This window comes from Falco biarmicus, chromosome 8 (genome assembly GCF_023638135.1).
Source record: "Falco biarmicus isolate bFalBia1 chromosome 8, bFalBia1.pri, whole genome shotgun sequence".
NCBI classification, from domain to species: Eukaryota; Metazoa; Chordata; class Aves; order Falconiformes; family Falconidae; genus Falco; species Falco biarmicus.
This window is the reverse complement of record NC_079295.1, coordinates 48736281-48763246: the sequence shown is the minus strand read 5'-3', so window position 1 is coordinate 48763246 and position 26966 is coordinate 48736281. Positions and strand designations below refer to the sequence as shown.

The window sequence follows — 26966 nt, the reverse complement described above, 5'->3', positions numbered from 1 at the left end:
GTGAGTACTATTTTAATGTATTTTTAATGCTTTGAAAGTAATTTTACAGTTATACTGGAAAAAATGCAGATATGGTATTGGTGGAGTCCTTGCTTGTGGACTTTTTTTAGATCTAAAATAAGAGATCTAAAGCTTTATTCTTTTTGCTTTCAGCTGTGCCACTGTAGTGTCTTCTGAAGTGTAATTGAATACTGTGAGATTTGTGCATACCTTAAAAATACAAACACTAAATATAAAGTTAATTGCTGTTTGCAAAACAAAGAAAGTTTTACAAACCTGCTTAAAGGCCATAGTTTAACACATTGAAAATAGTGTTTCTACTAATCTGAAGTAGAAGTGTCTGAGTAAAACTAAACAAACAACCAAAACATTTTCTCCATGCTTTACTTTTTGCTGGGTTATAGTTGCTATGGAACAGCTGCCATTCCTGGTTCTGTTTCTGGAGGGGCAAGATAATGCCCTGTGTGCACAGGGAAAATGTCTGGGGATGTCCTGGTGTGGTGCACTCACCTAAGATTTTTGTTGAGATGTCATGAGATGTCATGATTGAGAGTTATGTTTAAGTACCAATGCCTCAATTTATTTGGATTTAAGTACATTTCATGAAGTACCTCTTGATTTAGACTACTTGTGAGAATGTCAGCCAGTTGTGTTCAGTGGGAATTATGGAAGTCACCCTGCAGACTGTGCACTTAAAGAAGATGCATATTTGTTGTTAGTCTTTAGAGATTTACATTATTCTGCAAAATCACGAGCAGCAGGTACTTGATTGTTTCTGCTACAAAAGGTACATCGTGAGTCTTTTAAAATGTACCATGTTTCCTTGTTCATTTCTGTTGGTAAACCAAAATATGTTTTAGATCATTGCCAGTTAGAGAATGCGTGTCTCCTAATGATCGATCTCCTAATTGAGTTTTTCAGTGGAGATAGTTGCCAATAGTTGCTTCAGACTGGTGGTAGATCAGCAAGTTTCAGAAATCATATGATTTTTATCAGAACTCCAGTGTGTTATTCTTCTGTGTGTAACCCTCTGGCATGGCCGCAACTGGAGAAGGTTTTGAATGAAGACCCATTTACCTTTCAGTTCTCTAGAATGGTTGGAAATGGTTTTTTACTTGCAAAGAAAACATCATATGAATGTCATGGATGATGTAATTAATATATTAAGGAGTATTTTTGGACACTATAAAAAGTAAAGGAAGAAGCAAAGTGCAACACTAGTAATTCTGCAAAAAAAAATCGTTATCATTAGAAAACATTAGGAAATACGGTGGTTACAATTAAATAAAATGGTCTGGAAAGTGTGGGTGTTTTTTTCTTCTTGGTGGTTTTTTTTTTTCCTTTCTCTCATCTACTGTAATTTGTTCAACTTTTTACCCAAAAAGATTAAATCCAGTGTAATTTCAAAATGCAGATGTCTGAATGCTAATAATGCTCATAAGCACCTATGCATATATGTATATTGGGCATTTTAGAAGTTTTTCAAAGCAGATTTCCAATAAATTACAGATTTTTCTAGAGCTGAGGTAAGATTTTTCAAGAGACTGGTCTTTTAAATGTGACATGTTCATAATGAACAAAATGGTCCTTTGCATTCAGAAAGAGCTGGCAAAATGTGCTCATTTTGTGCTCTGGGTACTACCTCCAGTTCACTCAGTTAATTTGCAGGTTTGCTTTGAAACTTCTTGAGAGAGGCAAACTTACTGAAAAGCTGAATGCTAAATTTTTTAAAAATAAAGGAGATAGGAATTACAGCCTTCTGCAGTATGCTTAGGTGAGCGGAAGTTGCTAAAAGTATGGTGAACTCTGCAAGTACAGCTGGGACATATGGAATAGATGCAGACAGACTGTGTAGCTGATATTATATGGATATGAGCGACACTTCAAATTGGTCTACATCTGTTATTTACTTCCAGAGGAACAGAAGGTTACGCTTTAGACTCTTAAATTTGTTACCATGTTTCTGAAAATTGCAAATATTTTTATTATTTTCTGCTGTGTAATCTTCTAGAATTTGAAAATTGTGTGAAAACCAATGCTAATACTGTGTTATACTAATTAAAAAAATGGTTACAATTTACAAGACCTGTAATTCCTTGCAAGTTTAATGCCTTGCACCTGATAGAGTGCTAGATTTTATTTACCTAAGTTTTTTTTGATTTCTGGCATGGATAAGCAGGTTAATTTTCATATTCAGGTGTCTTCACAATTGTCTAGCTTGTTGGCAGATAAGGATTTGAAAGGATTTTGGGTTACAGTTGCCTGTATCTTATCTTGCTGTGGTGCCATTTGAATCTAAGGGAAGGTGCTGCCTTGTGCTCAACTGGTAACAGCATGCAGTGAGCTTTGTTCATGTAATTACAGGTATGAAGCAGGCTCAGAAGGGCATAATCCCATCAGGAGAAGGTGTTAGTGATGGAAAAGTAATCTGGTTCTCTGCAACTACTGCAGAGAAGACTTAAATACAGATCCTGCCTTCACTGTGGTGTTTTGGAGGTTGAAGGCTTTAACGGCTGCTTGGTTGTTTTCACTATTAAAAAAAAAAAAAAAAAAGCCTTGACTGTCTGTAGTTGTAGAACTGCTTCTAAACTTGTAATAAGGAGGGAGAAGTATTATCTGAAATTGGCTATTGAAGCTTCTGTGAAGTCTGGGCTTGTAGTTAAACAGTGCTGTGATGCAGTGAAGGCCTACCACAGTAAAGCTAGAAGTAAAACATATGGAAGCATGTAGAATACAGAAGTACTTTGTTTTCAGTATTGGCTTGGTCAAGTAAACAAAAATATCATAAATCCATCATACACATTTTAAAGATTTCCATTGGTATTTCCAAACTTGATTTTGTTAACAGTATCAGTTTAGCATGAGGAAAAGACTGTAGTTATATTACACAGAAAAGGTTTTAGCCAATAATTATGTAAGATGTTGTACAAATAAAAACTTTGCTGAAAAGAAAAAAGCATGCTTTGTTAATCAAACCTACTCTAGATAGCATACTTCTGTAGAAAACAATTTCTTTGGGGAAATAATGATCAGAGAAACCATTTTGCAGAGCTGCTGTGGTTGGAGAACCTGATATATTCAAATATACACATGGTCTAGCTAAAAGTTACAGGGTTTTTTATTCAGTATTCAAACTAAGATCCTTTACCTAGAGAAGAAGCTGAATGATTCCATGAAAGACCTGTTTATTCATTACCCATTTGTTTTCCTTTTCCAAAGAATAATTGTTCACTTCCTTTATAATATAAATGTTGTTATTGATTCCTGAAACCTAAGAAAAATATCTCATTTTATTGCAAAAGATAACATCATATTTAAAGAACCTAGAAATTTTAAAAATGTACATTAGATAATACATTCCATTAGGAAGATGTTTTGCATCTAAGCTAGCATAATTGCTAAATATTGTGGCTTTTTTGAAAGAACTATAGTGCACCAAACTATAAAAAGCCCTACATGAACTGCTGTTACGTGACAGAGAGAAATCAGAATTTTATGCATACATTCTGAATTTTCAAAGAAAGTTAGGTTGACCCCATAAAACAGCAATTTCAAATACAGCAATTTTGGAATATGCCATATTCTGTGCAATGTTTTATAAATAGCATACTGCAGTTGTCATTTAAATGTCTTTCAGAGAAGCCTACAATCATTTGTATGCAAGGGCTGTCAAGCAGCTTTGGGTTTGGTGATGTTTTGTTGTTGGTTTGTGGGGGTTTTGTTGGTTTTTTAGAACATGCTTGTATATATTTCTAATGTTTATTTCCTACTCTGGGAGCTGGTTTTAGGCATTACACTGTGAGTTTCTAAATCAGAGAAATTTTTATAGCCAATACTATTTTCTTCTAGAAGTCTACCAATTTCTATTGCTTTTCCAGTCTTGACATAAATCACATAGTGTGTGTGTGATAATATTTTTATTTCCTATACAAATTAATAATTAATTACTAAAATATTTTTAAATATTTAACAATAAAACAAAAAATGATTATTATATTTTCACATAGCTTAGATTCTCCAACTATGTGTTTCAAGTTTATTAAATTGTAGGGTTTTTGTGTTGCTAGGATATACAAATTTCTGTTAAATCTAAACAAAACATACAGCAACTAAGCAGCCTTACCTTCTCGCTGTGGCTGATGCTTACCATGACTGACACTTTTCCTACTGTTGCCTTATAATGTAACGAATAGTCTTTTGCCCTAATGTTGTCTTTAATTTTTTTCAAGTCTGTTGTGTGTGACCTACCGTGGAGAAGACTGGGTGTCTTCTCTCATTAAGTAGGTGCAGTTTTATGTGTTTTTATTGTGAAACTATGACGCTTACACTTTTGTAGGAATAATTTACTTCTGGCATACTTTTACTTTATTTTCTCTTAAACTATTGCATGGGGTTTGTTCGTGGTAGTCAGAGCCTCTGCAAGAAAAATGAGGGAGTTCTGTGTTTCAGATAAGCCATTTGTTTGGACCCTAAATACATATTTTAGAACTTGTCTGGCTATTGCCACTACTGCTGACTCAAAAAAAAATTTTTGTGCTGAAACAGGGAACTCTAGGAGCAACCTTTCTGAAGGACACTGCTTTAGCAGCACTGTAATTTCATATTTTCTTTCAAGAAAATCAGATGTCTTAGTGGTGAATTTGAAAACACGGAACAGAATGTAGGCTGAAAGACAAGCAAATGTTCTTAAATTGCAGCATTGGGAGCCGAAGGCTGGCTGGCCTAGGTACCTGAAGTGTTTCCCTACTGCTGTGTGTGCATATGTTAAAAAGAGAATTTCATATCCATATATGGATAACATATACTTTAGCGATTGAGAGTCAACTGAAAAATAACCAACAGGAATATGGAGACCAAAGGCTCATTTTGACTGGGAGATTAAGGATTAAAAATTGTTTACACTTCTGAATTCCATCAAGATCAGACATGAAAATATAGATCCTGTAACTATTTAAATCAGTATATTTGAGTTTTTCGGAGGTACTGATGTTTGTTCAGGTCATAAGAAAGGCTTAAAGCCTTACAACCATCTTTGGTTGGACTTCCTTAAACTAAGTAGAGATATTTCTTCTTGCATAGTTTTACTGACCCCAGGAATTGACTGGTGTTGTGTTGTGAACCAAAATACTGTGGTTTGTTTAAACTGAGTAATCTGGATCCTTTAAAAATATATTGAAAGCACCATATTCATTATGTATGCAAAACCAAAGTCAGGCAGCTTAAAATGAGCTTTTTTGTGCTTCTTAACAAAAAGAAAGACACAAAATATTGTTTTGATATAATAACAGATTACTGAAAATCACTTCACTACAGAAAAAAACCTGTCCTGGTTTTGCTAGTTAAGCCTGTTGGTGTTGATAGTTATTATACCTTTGCCACAGAGGATATTAAAATGTTACTTTAATAAACAAGAAACATTTACACACTAACAAATCCTTCATAATATCAATTATAGACACTAATGCAAGATAGGAATGCTGTTGGCATACCAGCATAAGCAGTATTTAAGTCTAATATAATGACGTGTTCTGATGTAATAATGTCTTACCTTTGTTATACCCACAAATTATTATTGAAGAGCTTTTCTGTCTCACTAAATACATCCTTTTTGCTAGTAAAAATTTATATAAGGCTTTTCTTCTGACAAGCCTCTAAAATAATGATAATTTTATGTCTGTCATTTCCATACTGACTGAACACGGAAATGTTTTTTTAAAACTATCTGTCCTTTAGAATTTGGATAAATTAACCCATGTCACATAGCATAATCTCTTCTAAATGAAGACTAGTTTTATCAAAAAACTTAATTCTTCCAGACAAAATTCTGTGCAAAACATTTTTAATGTGTTTTCAAATGTGTGATTAACCCTAAGAATTCAAGGAACACAGGTGTACAAAAAGTGTACAGATATTTTTAACTAACATTGCACAATTAATACAATATGATTTAGAAAAATAAGATCCAGGGGTTGATCTACAGAATACTCTGGCACCATTTCAACTGATTAACCAGAGTAACTTCTAAGAAAAGGTCTGCAATACATTCCACTAAATATAAAATACATTATTTGGGCCTTACAGTGTGCCCTTTATACTCACTTTGGAAAACCTTTTCCCTTCTACCCCCCATATGAAAGCTGACCACATTTTCATGAGTGAAATAGCAGTATAATGAACCCTAAATTAGGGTGCATTGGCATACCCTGTGCTAGCTGGGAACTCACTATTTTTGAAGGAAAGAAATAGCTGCATTGCCACCAGATAAATTTTTTTCAGCATATATATCTGTTTATATAATACAGATAAGTTCATTAAATACTATTTGTTTTGGTTATCAGTTTTTTGTTGTGTATCAACTTTTATCTTAAGGCCAAAAAATCACATCTTGGGATATTTTTGTATAGTGATACAGCTCTTAAATGTACAAATTAGGCAAGTAGTTTAGCAAGACAGTAGCCAAAGTGTTTGTTGCCCTCTATTCAGCAACTGTGTGCTGACATCTGAGGTATTGTGTCCAGTTTTAGGCTTCTGGGTAGGTGAAAGACGTTGGCTTACTGGAGGGAGACCATCAAGATGACTGTGGGCTGCAGCACAGAACATGTGAAGAGAGGCAGAAAAAATTGGATTTGTTCAGTCTTTAAGAAGTGAAGGCTTAGGAACAAGGTCTTATTATCTGTCTAATTCTTCTTGAAGGTGTTTTTGGGTAGGGCAAGATATAATGGACACACGTTAAAACAGAAAATTCAGATTAGATGTTAGGAAAAAAAATGGTAACAGCTTGCCCCAAGAAGTTATGGATTCTTGTCTTTGGAGATACTCCGAACTCACATTCACCTAACTGGACCTTGCTTGAGCAGGGGGTTAAGACTAAAATTACTGATCCTCTCTTGTTGTACTATGATTCATTTCAGAGAAGTCTGTTAAATGGCTGAAACTTCTAAATGGTTGCTTTTTAAATTGAACCAGTACAAGGACAGAGAAAACTTAACCTGACATTCCTTCATTCCTTTTTTCTCGTTAAATATTAAAGACAGCAACAAAAGCATTTCAGTGGGGATGTGAAATAAGTGTAATTGTCTCCTTTGAGAAGAGATTTGTTTGAACCATGTAGATTCCCCTGGATTTGTCCTTGATTGTGTGAGTTGTTTAAAGATCACCAAAGTTCTTTCATGTTGCTTAAAATAGGAAATGAAGACTGTGTGACAACTTTAGCTTTGTCTACCATTGTTTTATAAAGCAGAGATTTAAACCTTGTTATTTTTGGAAAGTTGGAAAAAAAAAAAAAAAGTCTTTTCAAAGCATATGAAAATGTCCTTGGAAAAAATGAGAAAGATTCCTTTTGAAGGAAACAATTTCTTTTTGAAAATAGTATCTTCATGTGCCTTTATGCAGTGAGATGATTTCAGTAAATTAAATTCTTTTGATTTTTCAGATACTCTAATTAAACAATCTTTAGTTTTATGATTTTGTAATACCACATTTTCAGGTGTGTGGTCTCCAACCTCTTTGTGTTCCAGTGTCTTTTGAAATGTAAAAGGATCCAGAAGGAAATCAAATCCACCAGAAGCATTTTCTTTTCACCTTTTTTGATTTTCTTCTTAACTCCTTTTTCTCGGGAGCTGGATAATCAGATGGTAGCTTCTGAGGTGAAGCTGAAGCTGGATTTTGCTCTGCATGATCCAGTGTTTCCAAAATCTGATGAAATCTTCCTTCTTGTTGTCTGAAGTCGTATTCTACACTATGGAAAAACGAAGAGATTTAAGCTAGTAAGTGAGAAATTTCTTAATGTGGAAAGGATGCTTACCTCATTAGAATAATTTGTCATTGGAGCTTGGTTAAAACACAAAGGTTGCTGCTTTGAAAAAAAGTTAACCTTTTAATCTTTTCTGAGGGAAATTTTTTTCTTAATGTAAGTTAAGAACTCCAGAAATGTGGCCAAAACAATGGGACAAAAATTAAGGAGAAAAAATGAAAATGTGCTAGGATGACCTTTCAATGCATCTTACTCAATGGTCAGATTTTATACTCAGTCATACGCTTGGCACGAAATCAAAACTCTCACGTGCTTAACTTTGTTAAATGTGAATGCTTCCCACTAGGAGACTGGCTAGGACCAAAAATATATGAAATTAAGCAAGTCTGTAAGTCTTTCAGATAAGTGGTATTAGTTAACAGGAAAGCAGAATGTAACTCATTTTCTCTATGGAAGCCCATAATTATTATTGAAGTCAAATAAGAGCCAAGACATTAATTAGGTAAGAGCAGATATGTGCAGAAATAAGGTTCAAAAGAATTGATGTGGACAGTGATTAAGTAGTCTGATGCAACCAGTACAGTTAAACAAAAACAAGAAAAAAAAATTGACAAGGATGCAATGCTCTATGGTTTTTCTTCATTTCAGCCATCTTTTCTGGGCAGGAGTTCGGGAGTTGTATCGGCTATGTCTGCTGTGGAGGGTTTAGCAGGCAGAGGGGAGAGTAGAAAGGAACTGGTTGTATTTTCCATAATGCAAGCTTTTTGGGAGGAAAAAGGAATCATCAGAGAGGTGCTGAGATGGCACATAAAGACCCTGAACCTGATTTGGGCACTGAGAAGAAGAAATCTGTAAAATTAGTAAATATGTATATTTTTAAACACTATTAACTGTGAGTATCTGTATGTATACAGAAATCTGTAAACATTGTTGAAGGATATCTTAAAATTAACTAGAAGCTTTTTTTTCCATGTAATAGATTTTTGGGGGTTTTTTTATGAAATAAAATTACTCAGCTGGCAAAAAAAAAAAATAGGGTTATTCTAATGTAGAATAACTGGAGAGGGATCTCTGGATAAGGAGCAATACATAAGAAATATAAAAGTTATATAAATGACACATTTGACCAGTGTGTCTCAAACGTGAGTTGCCTGCTAAAACAGCAACTTAATACTTTTCAGTAGTCACAGATCACACGTGTTGGAGAAAGAAATGTTTGCTTTATACTATATGTAAGGATAACATCTACTCATGTCCTTTTTTTCTTCCCATCTTTAAAATTTCTAATTTAATGCTGGAGAGATCATCTCTAGAGGCAAGAGTTCAAGTCATTCTTCGTTTAATACTGTCCCTTATACATGGAGATAACTTTTCAGTTGCTACTTGCATTTGTTTATTATAATACAAACATTTGTCTTACAGGATCTAGATTGAAAGTCCCAAGTCATCTCACATAAACCTGCTGGATAGTTAGTAAAGCTAAACTTAGAGCTACTATAGACCTGGTCACTGTTAGACTGAAAAACTCTCTATTACTGTACCAATCAATGTAATCCACGCTGGGATTGATGTGAGATTAGTACATTGTTTGACCCAGGCACTGCTTAAAATGCACATGATAAAGATGGTTCAGTGACAGTAACCTCACATTCTGCTTGGACAGTGTTTGAATCACTAATAAGTTAGTTTCTTGAAGCGCAGGAAAGCAGGGAGCAGGATTAATCACTTGATTCTATAATTAATAACAGCGATACTATGTTAATGGAAAATGATACTTACGTGCACCTTTTAGGCTACATAAAACACAGGAATTGCATGGATTTGTCTAGAGTAACACCTGATAATTATTACTTTCAGAATATTGTCGAATATGTTATGAACTTCAAATATTAGTTACTCAGAATGCTTTTTTTCATAACCACATTTGTGGAACGTGTCTGTAAAGTGAAAACTATTGTGTCCTTGCTCTCTCCTGTTTTGTCACTTAAAAGTAGAAACTTTTCAGAGGAACTGTGTTCTGTTGTGTGTATTCTACTAATCGTTGCACTGTAAGTTCCAGGCACATTATAAACCACCTAGTAAATCAAAAAGGCACATTGGTGTTTTTTTAATTCCTCATTCTTTCTTTCAAATACTTGTGCTTGTTGCTCAGGATCTTCCCTATACTGAAACTGTGTAAACTAAAAATGCAGGGTAGGCGTCATAGTTAATTTTTCTGAAGAGAGGAGGCATCCCGTGATAAAGGGTTGTTTGTACATAAATTCTAGAGAGTGACCTCTGTTCTTGTATGGTCCAATAAAAACGTACAGAGACTGTTTGTCCGGAGACAATGACCAAGTAAAGACAATTTTTTTTGTCTTGGGTCTTCCTTTTTGCACAGAAGCAGTCTATGCTCTTAGACAGGTCATGTAACTTCCGGGGGTATTGAATGGACTCTGGAAAGCACTAACAACTTTGTCTCAGAGGAGATGTGGTGTTTAATTTGTGACATGTCAATTACTTTGAGTTTCATTACCAGAGGTTTAGGACATGAGTACTCAGCTGAGTTGTATGTGGAACAATAGGTTCCAATGCTGTGACCAACCCTGACTTTACCTAACTACCTTGTTAAGCTTTTTAATAAATTTGGCTCATGTAGCAAATGCAGAGTAAAAAACACTTCCATGTGGATATAGTCTATTCATTATACCCATAAAAAAATTAAAGACATAATGGTTACAAACAGCTGAAGCTAATGGACTACTATATTCTTTGAAATAAAGAAAAAGTTTTCAACCTACAAGAGAAATTCTGTTATCCTATATTTTTGTAAATATAATCAAGTAACTGAAGGTGTGTGTTTTCTGCCTCATAGCTGAGGCTGCAGAGGTTAGATAATGTGTTTGTAAATTGGTGCAAGCCCTACAAAATCCCTTGCCAGGTGGACAACTTACATGTGCAGTGTAGCCAAGACTTTGTACCTGCTAGCTTTTTGGTTAATGGCTGGCAAGCCAGACTCTTACATTGTGTTTGCATAGGCATAGCATTTGAAACATGTGCAGCTTCTGGAATACAGTACTATGAAGTTTCTCGATCATAAGAGTTCAACATAAACTGCAGTTTAAATTTGGATTAAGTTACACAAAAATTGAACTTTCTCAAAATAGTAACAAATAAACATTTATTGATGTGGGACGTGTGGGAGTTTTGGGTTTGTTTTCCATGTAAACATGAACTGTAGCTATAGCTTACTTGCATTTGGAGAGTTAAGTGTTTATCTTTTCCAAGATCTACACCTATTACAGAAACCCTAGCTTTTAAAATATAACACACAAAGGGAGCTTCATCATCAGAAATGGCACCAAAGGTTTTTGAAGCATGCTAGCAATAATAATGCTGTGAAAGATTAGTGGGAAATTTCTATTTTGAATCTCAGAAGTACAGTACCTCTTTCAAATAACACCAATATTAGTTGTTTTCTATGTGGGAAAACAAACCAACCACCTCACACGTCTCAGTTGGTCTTTTGTTAAAAACTGGATTTATGATTATTGAGACCTTTTATAGCTGTGAGCAAAACATTGTATTGTACATTTGTGAGAGATACAGACAAAACAAAATTGTGTGAAGAAGTACCTGTATATGATACATGCTGTGTTCTGACAGGTGCTGCAGTTGTTGAGGTCTTGACCGGTGTGATAGAAGTTACGCCTGTAACAGACAGTAGTGAATGTAACGTGTATTTATTTAACAGATCTCTGAATCTTTCGTGAATAAAACTAATTCTGTTCACCACTTCTATTATCCTTACTACAAAGTCTAGTGTCAAATTTTTTTAAAATTAGAAGATTGCTTTAAAAAACCCAAACCCTATGTTGATTGATGTTTTCATCTTGTCTTGCAGCCTTCCCATCTCATGCTGTTAAGATTCTGGTTGTGTTGGTTCTTGCATGAGTATTTGTTATGCAAACATTTAGGCATGTGACTGGTACTTAAATTTTAAAGTATGTGAATATCCATGCTTTTGGTGAATCAATCTGGTCTCTACCCCATGATTTCCATTCTTTCCCCTTTTCATGTTTCCTCACTTGAATATAAACAAGTCAGGTTTTTACTGCTGATAGTTTACAAATTTGGAGTGCTGAGAAAACAAGAAAAGTGACTTTTCTAATTAACATCAGCTAGAGTTGAATTATTTTTATAACAGAGGAGAGATGTGCATTAGAAACAGTTTGAGGTTAGTGGCTCATTACATCTGAAGGATGCATAACACTAATATTTAAGGCATTTTATTTGAATTAGGGAAGTTAATTTTGTACCAATATAATTTTCTGATTGCTTTTGGAATTCAAGTGGAGGTTCTTCACATGTGGTGTTGCGCTACCTCCACGAGTATTTGGAATGTTCAGTTTTACTGCTAGATGATTCTAGCAAGATGGATTGAAGCTTATAATTAAATCTCAGTGTGAAACTTAAAATTTATTTGGCAAAATTTTTGTTTTCAGCCATGTGGTGACTGAACAGACATGGACTATAAATATTGCTGTATAATCTGACTGTGCTTCACTGCGAGTTACTCTTTGTAATGGTCAGGTTTGCAAACATAATTGAAACTTGTCCACTCTGTCATACATAACTACGTGCAGGGGAGAAAATGTGGGTATTTTGTTCTGTAATTTTGTAAAGAACCATAGTGGGGTAATAGTGGTATGAAATATATTATAGACAAGTGACTGCTAAAACTTGATACATACTTGGATTTCCACTCCCTCCCCTTGGATCTTGCTTGTAAACCAAAATTTTGTGGTTCGGTGTTTCATAAATGTTTTTGCATTTTTGTTATCAGTATGTCTACGTGGATTTTTTTTGTGCTGTGTCTAGGCTATTACAAAGTTAGTGTTAGAAAATCATGTGAGCTTTTTGGATAGAGAAAAATTACTAAGAATAACCCTCTGAGAGAGGATAGTTGGAGCTGAATTATATGGAAAACACGTTACATGGACTAAAATTATATGTGGGCACAGTGGAAAGTAACAGAAGTCTTTTTGTGCTAACAGCCAGATGGACATTATTGGTTAATGTTTCCAGATTAAAAAGGCAATCTGTACAGAGTGAAATTACAGGTTAACTTGACTTATTTTAGTTTTTAAAATGAGTTTAAATTCATGTCTGGAGTGTGAGTTGGAGAATTATTCATCAGTAATGCAAGAAGGTAATTTCAATTCCCACATAAAATACTTTGAGAAAGAAAGAATTCTTCAAAATAGGTTTAATTTTCAAGTTTTAAGAAAATTAGGATATGTAAAATTGTGGCTTCAGTTGTATCCTGAGAGTTTCTGCACAGCCACACAAACCATTCCTGTCCACAAGGGAACAAGTGCAAAGGCCTAGTGCTGCGTTGTGTGAGCAAGTCAGTATCATGCTCTGTGCTATTTCTGGCTGGTTGAACCTGCACAAAAATCTCAAGGCAGCCCTCTTTCTGTGGTGTTTGCAGAGTTTTTGGAAATGTGGCAGATTATCAGATTTATTCCTTAACTGTAGTCAGTAAACGCTATTGATACACATGATGTGATTTTAAAATTAAGGATGTAGTTTTACACACAAACCAGCTGCACATAAATGATTATTCTAGCTGCCTACCTGTGCTTAGTATAAAAGTAAATATATTGTAACATAGACTTTCTGATGTTTTAGATTTTAAAAAATCAAGTTGAATGGAACCTGTATTCTCTTGATATTTTTGAAAGATTTATTTATGGGTTTTTTTGAAGACGAAAAATTATTTGATGGATATACTTACTACGTTACCACAGACTGGTCAGGATTGGAAGGGACCTCTGGAGATCACCTAGTCCAACCCCCTGCTAAAGCTGGGTCTGCTAGAGCAGGTTGCACAGAATGGCATCCAAGGAGGTTTTAAATGTTACCCAAGAAGGAGTCTCCACACTTAGTATAAGTAGGAGCTGCTCTTAATTTTTTGGAAATTATTATAAGGATAGTCTAAAACCTGTTTAGAAATACTTAAAATTCTATTGTAACCTTGTCCTACAAAGGTGTGCAATCCTTAAACATTAGTTGCATTTATTGTATTATTCTTATTATAAATAATGCAGAAATAATTTGCATAAATAAGTTACATAATGCTTTCGGCCTTGGCAAATAGTTACTATTAAAGAATACTAAAAGACAGGTCATGCATTCTTATGATAGTGCAGAAAGCAGTCATTCCAAAATCTGAGATTCTGAAGTGAGTTCTTGCTAACAGGATTCACGGGCTCTATGTTCGTATTTTCAATCCCTTCTAAGCACCGACCTTCCGCTCTTGTGAAATCTGCCTGACATATTGAAGCTCTTGAAGTCTACCTGGTGTTGCGCCTTTTCATATTCTTCAGGCATTCCCTTTAAGCAGCGATGTTGTTTGTGACATTATGAAATGTAACTTACAATGTGGTCCCCAAATGTTTGCAGATACTGTGCTTTAGCCACTAATCCTTTTACTTGCTTATGAAGGCAGTAATAATTTATTGAACAGGAGCACGTTTTTGCTGATACAAACTCTTTCAGCAGTAGGACTGCTTTGGCAATAAATGCATATCTGACTTTGCTAGTAAGAGCTGGTTGGGTTGCTATTACACTACGTTGGTTCATTAAAGTGTTGGGGTTTGTTGTTAATAATGCATGCAGACTTTAGCTAGATGGAGACTGCCAGCTCTTGGGTGTCAGTGACTTTGTACCTGACACACCAAATCGAAATAAAAAAGGGAGTTAATAAACTGTCACACTGGGTTTAGTAAAGGCAGTGTCAGCTAAAGTCAGGTGATAGACTTGCTTCTCTACTGAGGCCCAAGTACCAGAAAAAGGGTATAAGATACCATTTTTGCAAACTCATCTTTAAATATCACAGGAAAGATTCTTTCAGTAGCAAAGGTTAAAAGAATGCTAACATCTAATTCATACTTCTGATGGATTATTAATATTAAAATGCACCATACCCTTCACTGAGGGCTCGGGATTTTTCCAGGTCTTGGATTACATTCAAAAGGACTTTAATCTTCTCCTGGTTCGATTGCAAGGATTCCTCTACAGACTGCAGCCTGCCTTGTAGGGCACAGAGTTCATCATGTGCCAAATGAATTTGATTTATTTTGCTAATCTCTTTGTTGATTTGTGGTTTTATTTCATTCCTTGGCAGATAAGACTTTATGTGAAATCCTTCTAAACAGCTGTTACACTGGGAAACATCTGACTGGGTAGAATTTCTCTCGATTTCAGTATTACATGACAGAGTAGATTTTGATGCATTACTGCTGGTCAATGACATTATTGTGTGATCATCATTTGTTAATGTTACACAGCTGGAATCTGTTTTGTGCTCTCCTGCCTGTTGATAGTCTCTGAGGAAACGAGATGAACTGTGATTTGATGGAGGTGATAATGGAGTAGTTTCCTTACTGCTAGCATCTTTGCTGGCTACAAGCGGCTCAGAATCACTTTTATCTGCTTCACAAGAGTCAGAATGAGGATTACATTCACTGCAGTTAGTAGAATTGCTTAGGCAAGGGTATGCTTTTTCAGAATTAGATGACAGCATGCCGTTTTCATTATTTTCATTGCTATTTATGACAGTAGCAGAATGCAGTGAATTATTTAAATTCATGGTTGTGTCTGGAGCATCAGTGGAAACGTTGCCGTCTTTTGGGAAACTCATGTGTATGTATTCAGGCACCTGTGTAGAAACAGTTGTCTTCTCTGAGACTGAGAAATCATCTGAGTAGATAGGTCCATTGTTTTGTGCTTTTAATGGTCTTTGACTTAACTGACCATCCACTTCGCTATTCCTAAATCCATCTTCCAAATGATTAGTTATTCTTAAGTAACAGAGATCTGAAGACATAATGTCTTTTTCAGAAAGGCTGCCATTTACTTGGATAGAATTTGCAGGCTCACTTGGCATTTCTGTTAATGATTTGCTTACAGTCAGTTTTTTCTTCTTAAAAATGGGGAAGTGTTTCCTGAGGCTAGGAGATGTTTGTACAGCAATATTCCGAAGCCCCTTCTGAGCCCTGGGAAAAGATGGAGATGGATGTAGCAAAGCACTGTGATCCCTAAATATTTTGGGTTTTCCAGTTATGAATGCTATATCTTGGGCAGGATCAGCATCCAGTTCTGTCTTTGCGTTCACACCATCATCCTTGAATCGAACTTGCTGAGATTTGGTCCTGCGGTGGTGTGGCTGTCTCATAAAATCAGCTGAATCCAAACTGTTCCTTTTCAATAGCACTGGGCGCATTTTCATGCTTTGCTGGGCCATTGAATCACCATTTAAACTCTGTAAGTAACATGTTTCTTTATGACCCATTTCATTTGTCATTTGAACTCTATATTAAGATTGTTCCTAAGATACAAACAAACACCTTACTCCTGAAGAATCAAAGCTTTTCATTCTTCTTATTGTTATTATGTATACTTTTAACAGACATACTCTCTTTAGGGATGCTCCTTCAAATTGAATTGCTGATTAGACCAAATGCGAAGATAACAAAATATCACATTTAAGGAAAGACTTTTGTAGCTAGGGAATGCAGGAATCCTTGTGTTTTGAAGGTAACACGATACCTGTATTACAAAACTGCAACAGGCTGTTATGCTTACAGTTAACTAATTTAAAGGGAACACTGAGTCTGTGGCTTTCCTGATGGCTCTTAATTTGACAGTCAGCTCTTCATTAGTGATTCAGGTTCTCTTAAAATGGATCAGTCACATATGTTTTACTTGCATGTTGTCTAAACAACAAGCATTATAACTTTTGGAAGCATTCTCATTTCTGACGCATAGTTTTGCTGGTAGAATATATCTATTATTACCAAACTGAATTGCTTTCTTTAGAGACAGTTTTTCATCTTCAGCCATCTTTGTAATGTTGCAAATGAAACTAATCTTCCCAAACAGTTAAGCAAAATGTCACCACTTCTGACCAGGTGAAAAAACACCATCCAGTGGGTTTCAGTGAGAGAAGTGATTGATGTGTAGCTGTTAGTTCATGCAAATACAAGGCCAGCCATATCCAAGGGACTGTTTCTTTTGGGGAAGTTCTGTAAGTACTTTGGCATCAGCAGAGTAGTCCAGACTGAATAACCAGCAAATGCAGAATAACAGGATAATGTTTCCTGCAAGTAAAAAGACAACAGTTGTAGATGAACAAACTGCCAGACAAGGTCATTTTCTTCTGCTGTCTCCTAAGCAACTTTTCATCTCTAGTTGTTCTCTAACCATGGCAGTGAGATACTTGTATAGAAACTGAAAAAATGTTTTACAATTTGGAAGTGCCTAATGTTTTCTTCATATGAAATACAGAACACCAAATATGGATATAAAATATTCAGAGTACTTTTCCCTTTGTGATCAGTACTCATGTGCAGGCCTCAATCTGGTCCCAAAATATAGATCTTAAAACTTAAATATTCATATTTAAAAATGACTATTAAATCTTGTAATGGATGAAATGTCAAAAAAATGAACAATACAATTGTAAGTTCTTAAATTGGAGGCAAGTTGGGGTTCGAACAAAACTAAAAATTTTTTTAAGTGTTCAGATTTGAGTACAACTCTTGGTCAAGGAAAAATAAATTTATTTTGGAATGTGATTAATGCAAATAGAACCTTTTCTGGGGAGATGAAATCTCTTTCCCCTGTAATAGCAATTATTTGGGAATCAAGACTGAAATTGGCTACACATATGTGTAGTGTTCTACTCGGTTTGCATTCAGGAGACTGGCCTGTAAAGCTCTTATTTGTCACATTTGTCCAGAGCTCATAATGAAAAAATAAGTATTAGACACTTTGAGTGACCATGATAACTTAGATTTCTGAAAAACAATTAGGACAATAATATAGTCATAATGACTATGGATTGCATTAGGAAGATTGAAAGAAAGTATGAGAACATATTTTCTTATGGAGCCAGTGGTTATCACAATTTTACTTGTAAGTATTTTAGTCTTTATCAAATGTAGTATAACCACTGATCTGTTTTTTGTACTCCAAAAAATAAGTCTTCGACCAGTTTGTCACAGCTGGCACTTCAATTATGTTTATCACAGTTTTTGTCACAGAGACAGGTTATTCATAGGTTAAAGTGTAATGAGCATTGACTGCTTTCAAGTTCTTTATATTTATTCTATAAAAATAGTTTTATTGGTGAAATTTGAAGTGCTAATGAATTGTCACTCCACATGCTGATTATGGATGCATCGCCTGCATTGACTACCAGGATGGGTCTTCATAGGTTTGTGCTCAAGTGTACACATGGATGATTCCCTGAAGCTAGACAGTCATAGCCAGGCTGTTTAATGGTACATTTTACTAACTGAAGGGTTGTGCGATATTGTGTCCTCTTTCTGGAATATGAATCCATGTGCTATGATGTATTGGCCGGTGGCATGGCAGGGTATGGGAAAGGCATGAAACAATACATTGTTAATGAACATGTGATGTACTAGAGCTGCAGTAAGAAAATATAGAGGCAGTAAACATGCAAATGAAGTCTTACACTTCACCCATGTCAGTAGACAACTAAACACATGACTAGCAGTCACATAGGCCAAGGCTAATATTATTGCTTCAGTATTTATATGTCAAAATATAAGTTACCATAATAGAATTTTCTTGGCAACCTTTGCTACAAATTTGGATTCGTTATGGCTTCCTGAAAAAATAACATGTAGATGAGTCTGTTGTATATAGTTTGTTCAAATTGTCTATGCATTTTAGCTAGGACTTGTAACTCCAGATGTCTACAGTGTTAAGAATGGTTTTGCTGTTTCTTACCCGAATAATCTGTGTGATAGAGTCCTGACAAATGTTAATTCTCCTACCCAAGTAATTTCAGAATAGTTTGAGCCAGAATTCAGTATATGCAATGACTAGTAGCAGACTTTAAGTCCTGAATTTCAAAACCCACTCATCAGATGTACCTGTATGTAAAATAACTTTCCTGTATTTTTAATAAATTATGCTAAATCTGACACTAGCTGCTAGAACAGAATAGGGATAAAAGGATAAATTTATGCAAAGTGTGGGAAACATTCTATGGGATTTTTAATAATGCAACCTAGTTTGCTTTTAGGATTACAGTAATTTTTAAGACTGGGGCTAAATTTCCAGCATAGTGTTAATTTAATATTAATCCTGTTCCCTGATAATTCACTGGTGGTTTCATTACCCTTATTACTTTCATTATCTTAGTGTACCTTTTATTTAAGCATTGCACAAATGTTACCATATTAAATTTACAGGAATTGATGAGATGGGTGCAGTGGGAAAAATCTTGTTACGAAATACAGCAAACTGTTCTGTAGCTTCATGTAACATTTAAGCAATGTAATATAATTTAAGCAAAGTAATAACGCAATATTATTTTATTATTAAGTTCTAGAAGAAAATGATGGTTGGGTGATTTCACCGCAGAGAGAAAGGTTGCATACAATATCGAGGAAACAAATACATACATTAATGCCAAACTTTACTTTCATGATATGCTAGCATTAAGTAGCTTAAATCACTGTTCTGCTTGTTCACTAGAAACAAATATACACAATAAACAAGTCAAACACTTTCTGCAAATAAAGTTCCGGTGCCAAGTTCTGAATTCTCACTTCATCCACTAATTATGGAGGCTTTTTACAGTTTTGTTTGGCAATTTATCCAAATATTGCAGTAGCTTTTTCCACTTCCCATCACAGCTGCTGTGCTCCAGGCGGATGGGCTACTTTAAAAGTAATACTTGCCCAATTAAATTCACAAAGAAACTTAATACTCTGTGTTTCAAATACAAGTCAAAAGCCCTTAAGGGTTTTAGGAGGGCTCTCTACTTTGGCTGTAGAGGCATGTGAGCTAGATTCTTGCATTCTTAATTTGCAAATTGCTATTTTGATTCTGTGTAATTTTTAGCTAACTTGATATCCACAAGTCTGGGGTTCATATGAATTGTTGTAATGAAAGTTTTGATGCTGTTATTTATATTGGATTGAGCTGAAATAAAAATTACATAGATAGGAATTCTCAAATATTTAGATTGAAACCCCAAACTAATGAATTTCAGTGGGCTGCAAGTGCCTGTGTTTAGATTAACAAATCAGTGCAACCTTGCCCATTACTAAGTTTAAATAATAATATCCCTTGCCCAGAATATAATTCCTCCCTCTCTTCTGGCACAGTAATTTACAGGTCTTTTTTTGCTCATTATTTCACTTTGACTGAAGTATGAAACATTCTAAGGATCTATTTCATAGAAATGCTTTCAATATATTAATTTAACTTCTGTCACTCATAACAAAAAGCATATGTCATTTTTAAATTTATATCTTGTAATAACAACAGTTTTAGTAGGAGAAATCTATTGGGCTTTAATGTCTGTCAGGGTTCCATGATCTCACATCCAACTATCCAGCCTCTTCCTCATCCCTTCCTCGGGCAGCTCCTTCTCAGTCCCAAGGAAATACCTCTTGCTTTGGTGGTTTTGCTTAATTAACACTGTGGATTTGTCCCAATCTTTTCATTCACTGCTTTTTGAAGCAAGTGGCCTATTAGGCGCCTGGTGGGTGTGGGGATTTTTTGTTTGTTTGTTTGTTTTCATTTAATTCTTATGCTGTGAAAGCAGATTTTAATTTTGTAATCCACCACCACCACCACCACCCCCACCCCCCGCATGCTTTGCATGCACAGTTTTTCACAGTGACAGTTACTCTCCAGTGTGAACTTATTTTAGCTCCAGTGCAATTGTATTCCAGGTGTAGTAAGTGAATTGCCTGGAAAAGACGAACATGCAAAGCCTTCCGCCTCAAACACCAATCAAACTGGTTTTCAAGCCTCAAGATTACATTTTTTAATTCTTGGAAATGCACACACAATTTAGTTAGCAAGCCAGGCAGAGGAAATTTGAGCACAAGAGAGAGTTATATTTTTTAACAATTTTTTTCCATCTTTCCTTCCTTTGCCGCCTTGATTTCTTGAGGAGTGTCAAACATATTTTTGGTTTATGTTTCAGTTTAATGAGTGAAGCTTGTAGGTAGGGGAGTGCAACTGGTAAGGATAACTGAAGATTATGAGAAATTACTTGAAAAAGCATATAGCAAAAGGCAGTGGGGATTTTGGAAGAGTGTGAATGTGCGGCTGTAGTGGTTTTGGGTTTTTCAACAGTGTTTGGAAAACAATATTAGACATGGTTTTCAAATTCATTCATGTGAAGTTTGACACCTTAATTTTCTGTTTTAGTAGTTTGCTCAAAGGAAAGCAGTATTTTTCCTTGTCGTGAAATTGTGCCATATATTTGCAGTATTTTGCTTTTCTTTTATGCATGTTAAAGCAGTATTTTTTTGAAAAACAAGTTTGGACAGACCCTCTTTGATAAAGTCACTAGGCTAAAATGATTTTGTGGGGACTTTCACCAGGAAGACGATTACTATAATTTACCTTGTAGTACTTTTGAGTATCAGCACTTTAAATTTCCTGATTCACTCTAAATTTTTGCTGCTTCCTGATGATCTATCTACCCAAGGTTAAACAGCAGATAAATTCAAGCATTATAGATCCAATGACACCTGCCAGAGCTGTAATAACTGTAAGTTAATATATTCAGTGAGTAGTTTTATGTCATGTCTGATTTGTGTTTTATCCTGTATAATGTAATTTTCTATGATTTGCAGCTAGGTGGACATGTTCATTTTAGAGTCATCTTGATTTATTTAATTACGGTTTGTGTTTGATAAGAAGTTGTTTTGTATGTGGCAGAATCAGAATCATGATCCTCAGTTTCTGATAAATTTGTGTGATTGTGTTGCAAACCTCTCTGATATTTCTAAACTATTGGCAGGACAAAAGGCTGCATGTGTTACGGCTGTTCTGAACTGTGTGCTTGTTAATGGCTGGATGGCAGACTAAATGCTGCAGAGAGGACTCATTCCATATGCAAGTTTAACCCTGCTGTTCAACAAGAAAAATCAGTGACTGAAATGAAACTTTTTTGATTAACAAATATAAATTCATCTTTTAATTGCATTGGTTTGTATCAGTTTTCTTCATGTTCATTTTCTCTGTCAGACATCTTCAATAGATGTTGGCCAAGCTGTTTAATTTAGCTATATCTCTACTTTTTATAAAACTTGCGTTGGCTTTTTTCCTCAAAATGAGAGATTTTGAGGGTATATTTAGATATGCTTCTGAAATCCCTGCACTCTAAAGTGAAGCGTACATCACCAGATAGCATGAAGAGCTAGAGATAGATTTAAAACCACTGGCATTGGATGATGTTAAAAGTTATCTCTTTTCCCCTTTTCCTGCCCTTTTGTCACAATAATACAACCTTAGCTGAATTGCAAGATTCCCCTTGTCCCCAAGCCTAAATGTAAACAGTAATTTGAAGGTGACTGTCTTTGTTCTCCCTCCATCTGCAGACCTGAGTCAAGTTTAGATGCTTTGTCTTTCTTCTTTTCAGTGCAATGGAAGTTTTGGAAAACATATTGGCAAAAATACGATGAGATGGATAGCTATGTATTTTTCTTCAGAGATGTAAACTTACAACTGGAATAAAAAATACTGTATTCACTGTGGAGGCAATCTTTAAAATCTAGAAATATAAAGCAATTTAATAATTTAGTGGTTCTGTAACTCTCAAAATTCTTAATCTTAGTATCCAAATTTTTCTTTGTTCGCTATTCTCTCAAAGGTAACCTGTAAAGCAACAATTACAGTAAGTCATTCTAGGATGGATTATAATGAACATCTCACATTTTCATAACCTAGGAAACCTCAGTGGAACTTACGGTCCCATTTACTGCAAATTTCTAAGTTCAGTGAGGCCAGAAAGGAAGTCATCATGGTCCGGTGGACTGCAGAATGGTTTTTAATAGTTTGACAGTTAATAATGTAAGGTAACTTTCATGTTTATAGCAGGCTTTTGTATATTAGCATCAGGTTATTTGGGGGATTTTGAGTCTGGAGTAGAATGAAAATAACATAAGAAAGTAACTTTCAGTGGTTTCTTGATGCAAGAAGCTTTAAAGAATAAATAAGGCTCATACTTTGTTGAAAACTTCCTACCTTTTGCATCATGAAAGTATTCCGATTTTCTCATCCTAAAATGTCTATTGAGTGTTTTTTAAACATTACACATTTTCACCATTGAATTCATTACTGACATATTTTTTTAAATGCAGTTTGTAACCCTATCCAGGAGTTAGTACTGTGTCTGCCTTTGAAAAAGGTGGATGTAATTTATGTTCAGTCAACAGCTGTAGCTGCAATATGGACAATGCAATTAGGTGCTACCTTTCACCTGACACTTTCACCAATTAGTTTCAACAGTTTCCAGATCGAAGGTAACTGAAATATTAATGTTCATGGCGGTCCTTTAAGAGTCCAAGTCAGTTGTTAAAGTAGCCCCATCAAGTGCTGAACTGCCCATGAAAAACGAAATTGTGATCTATGATCATCATCATTATGTACTGACTGGACATCTTGGGCCCAGACCACTGAATTTCTCTTCAGATGCATGTTAGTAGCCACTGGGGTACAGACCATACTGTTCAGGTTAGTGTAACTATTCTGTTGGAAAGCTTTATTCCAGATTTTGTTGGGATGGCACTATTAGTTTAAGTCATATCTGAGAACTGGTTGTCAAAAGGGTTTGTGACAAAGTTCAGACAAAAACATATCCCACTCTGCAGTTACCTTATGTACCAGTGACATTCTTTAGGATGCGGACTTAATTAGCAGCTGAATTATTTTAATAGTTGTTAATAGTAACAAACTGAACTTTGGCCCACAGATTTTTATTAGGGTCTGCAAAGAACTATCTTGAAAATTCTATGGATGCCTCGTTTCCTTTCACTTTCACATTTTCCTGTATTCATTTATTCATTATGGTGTTACTGAAGTACAGCTGTTTCTGTGATACGCTTTGGTTTGTTTCTTGGATTTAACAGCTACAATTGACTTGTGTGGTGCTTGCCACATTAATAATGTTGCTGTAAGAACAGATTGTGAGAGTCCTCAAACTTAATTCTTTTAGTTTGGTTTTTTTCAGTGTTTGCATCTGTGCTGCCAAATATCTCCTATGTTACTGGCCCGTGTTTTGGCACAATCTTAGTCCTCTTTTGCATCTGTGTACCCTGGTTTTATGCCTAGCAACTGGGAGAAGAGTTAGCTGTGGTGAGCTCCCACTGGATCCTTGAGGGTCCAGTCAAGCGCTACCGATGCAGCCTCAGATTTCTGCTCATTCAAATGTCTCTCTGGTCAGGACAGATGGGGACTGGTGAAAAAAACCCTCTGTTCTCAGGAGGTGTATTTCTAACGTAAGAAGAAACTGGGTGAGTTTCTTGGAGCTTTTGATAAACATTAAGTGTGAAAAGGAATAAAAAGCAAAATCAGAGAGAACTTTTTAGCTTCCTTTTGTGTTGTTCTACACAAAAGCTTCAGTTTTTTAAAATCTTGCATAAAAAGCCAGTACATTTACCTTTACAGGAAAAATAGTGCATGCTCCAAACCCCTACAAATTCCAGCCAAATATAACTTTAATTCCCTTGATGTGGCCTTTTTGAATATAGTGTGATGTTTTGTATTTCTGTAGTGGTTTTACTTACAATAACACAGCTAATTTTATCCTTAAAAAGTTGGATATATTTATTCAGTTAGACCTGCAGGCCTGATTTCAAAATGGCAAAATCCTGAAATGGCAAGGTTTTACTGTTTGGAAGACTTATGTAATATCTTTCTGACAGCTTAGTTAGACACTCTGAACTACACTGGTTTTTTCCTTGCCTTTTGAACATATGAAAGAAAGCAGTATCTACTGAACAGAGATGTCACCAGCTTTATGTGCTAATTTTAGCATGAAACACTGAGGTCCAATTATTTTCCAATCATGAGTTCTCTTCACCTTGAAAATGTCCAAAACTTCTTAAGGATGTCAGACTCAAATGAGACTCATGTTCTTTTTATGAAGGTAACAGTCAGAGGCAGCACATGGTGATCACAGGTATTTGTTCCTGGTAAAACCAGAGCAAGGGCAGTCTGTCATGCAGTAAGTGGCTTGGTATTCAAATCTTGATGACTTCACAAAATTTTCTTCCAGAATCTCATTGGTGCTGAAGCAAGAAGGCTTCCTCTTTTGAAAAACAAACCAACCAAAAACCAAAAAAAAAACCCACAAAAAAACCCCAACAAAAAAGCCAACCACCCTTGTAAGACTAGAAGGCAGAAGTTTTCGCAAACATATTTTAGATAGTTTGTTGCAGAAGGAAATGGATAGAAATGTACTGAAAGTTACAGATGGACTGCAAGGAGGCTTCTGCAGGGGGTATTTTCAGATGAAAATGGATGAAAGTTGCAGAGCCTTTAAAGTAAAAAGAATCCCCCAAAAGTGCAAATTTGTAGCTTACTGTGATACACAGGAAGAAGCTGGCAGAGGAATTTTTAAACGGCCTCTGTGTACAGGGGTCAATTGTTGATCACAACAAGGAGTCTTCTTGTTTGTGTCCCACAGAAGAAGGCAAAAAGCTATTTATGAAGATAAATGTGTTTATTATAAGAGATGGAATAATTCGTGAAGCACAGTTTGGTATCTAGATTTTTCTGCAGTGCACAGGTGACCTTGTGTAGTAGTATTCTATTATTTATGCTCATTGACCAGTACACGAAATATCCCATTCCGATTGTGTGCGCTGCCACAGAAGAGTTCTGTGCGTTCCTGTATGTGCTCAAACATTCCCTACTGCAGTGGTTTTAGTAATGCTGAATGAACCTCTCTTGAGCAACTAAGAAACAAACACCCAAGAAGGAGGTATGAACCAAACGCTGCTAGCAGGTTTTGTGAATGAACCACCTCAAGGTGGGGTCAGGGTGAATGGAGAGGAGGGTCTAACACAGGTAAGTAATACAGGGTAAGACATAAGCTTCTGACTGCAGAAAGGGAACGTTTCAGTGATGTAAGAGATTGTAGGATTCTATCTCTATACAGCCAGATTTTAAAATTACTTCAGGTTGGTCAAGATGCTGTGATATTTCCTGCAGCAGAAAAATGGACTTAGCTAAGCAGGTGTTAGGAATGAAAATTGTGTGCTTTGGCGATGCTTTGAGATGATGCAATGCCATTCCACATGATTTGCTGAAGATGCACTGAAAGATAAAATCACGATGATCTTATTTGTGAATATGATTTTCAGAACTGTGATACTTAAAATTCCTTTATTCTACTCTAATAAAAATAGAAGTTCAGCCATCTCCGTTGAAGAGATGATACGTTCCACTTGCTGTTTCAGAGCAAAAGGCTTCATGGATTAGAAAATGTTTCTCTCTTAATATGTCTTTTGGAGCATATATTGGAAATTGTTTATACAAGGTTTATTTTCAGGAAATAAGATGCAACAGATACTTTTAAGTGAATAAATTCAGTCACATATATATAGTACATAAGCTGGAGTAGATCGCTTTTTGCAGTTAGTTTGTAAAGAGAAGTGTACTTAAAACTGGGAAATTTCTTTTGAAGAAATGCTTGAGTGCCTACAGGGAGATGGAAGTTATCCAATATGACAGGTTGGTGAGCTAGAAAGTGTCCAAATAGCTGGTTCATAACGCAAAATTTCAGTGCTTTTTCTTGTGTAAATCTGGTACTGTACTATTTTTGTGGTAGCTGAAAAAATACCGGGAAGTACTTGATGTTTGCCTACAAATATGCATACATATTACACCTTAGATTACTGTAAATTTATATCCAGGCTTCTTAAGAAGTTAACATATCTATATCTAAATGTAGGTATAGTTATATATGTAGCCTGTGCATAGGCAGGTGTGCACATCTGTGTGTGTGAGCAGCCCTTAGCAGTTTGATTAGATGTTCATGCAACTTACCTTTTGTTCTTTCTCTCTGGTTGTCTAGTTATAATGACTACACCTGTTATAAGAATGAAACAATATTTTTTCTGTGTAGTGAACTTAAAACCTACGCTGACATGTGGTGACAGTTTGTCACTCCCCATCACCTTTCTTCTGTGTGTCTTTGTTGAGAAGACTGCTATAGGAAATGCATGCCATGTATTTCATATGTGGACTTTGGCACCTTTGTTCTGCTATCTTCTACCTTACCTGACACTTCTGAGCTCTTGCTATTCTTCAGATGTCGGCTGCTCATATATTAACAAAAGATTCTTTGTCATATACAGGTGAGGGGTGGGAGGGGGAA

The 26966-nt window shown here is 35.5% G+C and overlaps 2 protein-coding genes across 4 annotated transcripts in view; one reads left to right on the top strand and one right to left on the bottom strand.

Annotated features, from left to right (window-relative positions):
• The window catches only part of DOCK2 (dedicator of cytokinesis 2), a 197751-nt gene that overhangs the window by 74112 nt on the left and 96673 nt on the right, over window positions 1–26966 (top strand). The gene's annotated exons all lie outside the window — the stretch shown is intronic.
• Window positions 8–26966, bottom strand: part of INSYN2B (inhibitory synaptic factor family member 2B) — a 44922-nt gene continuing 17963 nt past the window's right edge. The window contains exons 2-4 of the mRNA XM_056348608.1: window positions 14725–16899; window positions 11369–11443; window positions 8–7738 (exon numbers count right to left, since the gene is read on the bottom strand). Coding sequence (XP_056204583.1) covers window positions 7552–7738; window positions 11369–11443; window positions 14725–16103 — 1641 coding nt within the window. The 5' untranslated portion in view covers window positions 16104–16899 and the 3' untranslated portion in view covers window positions 8–7551. The remainder of the gene's footprint in view (window positions 7739–11368; window positions 11444–14724; window positions 16900–26966) is intronic.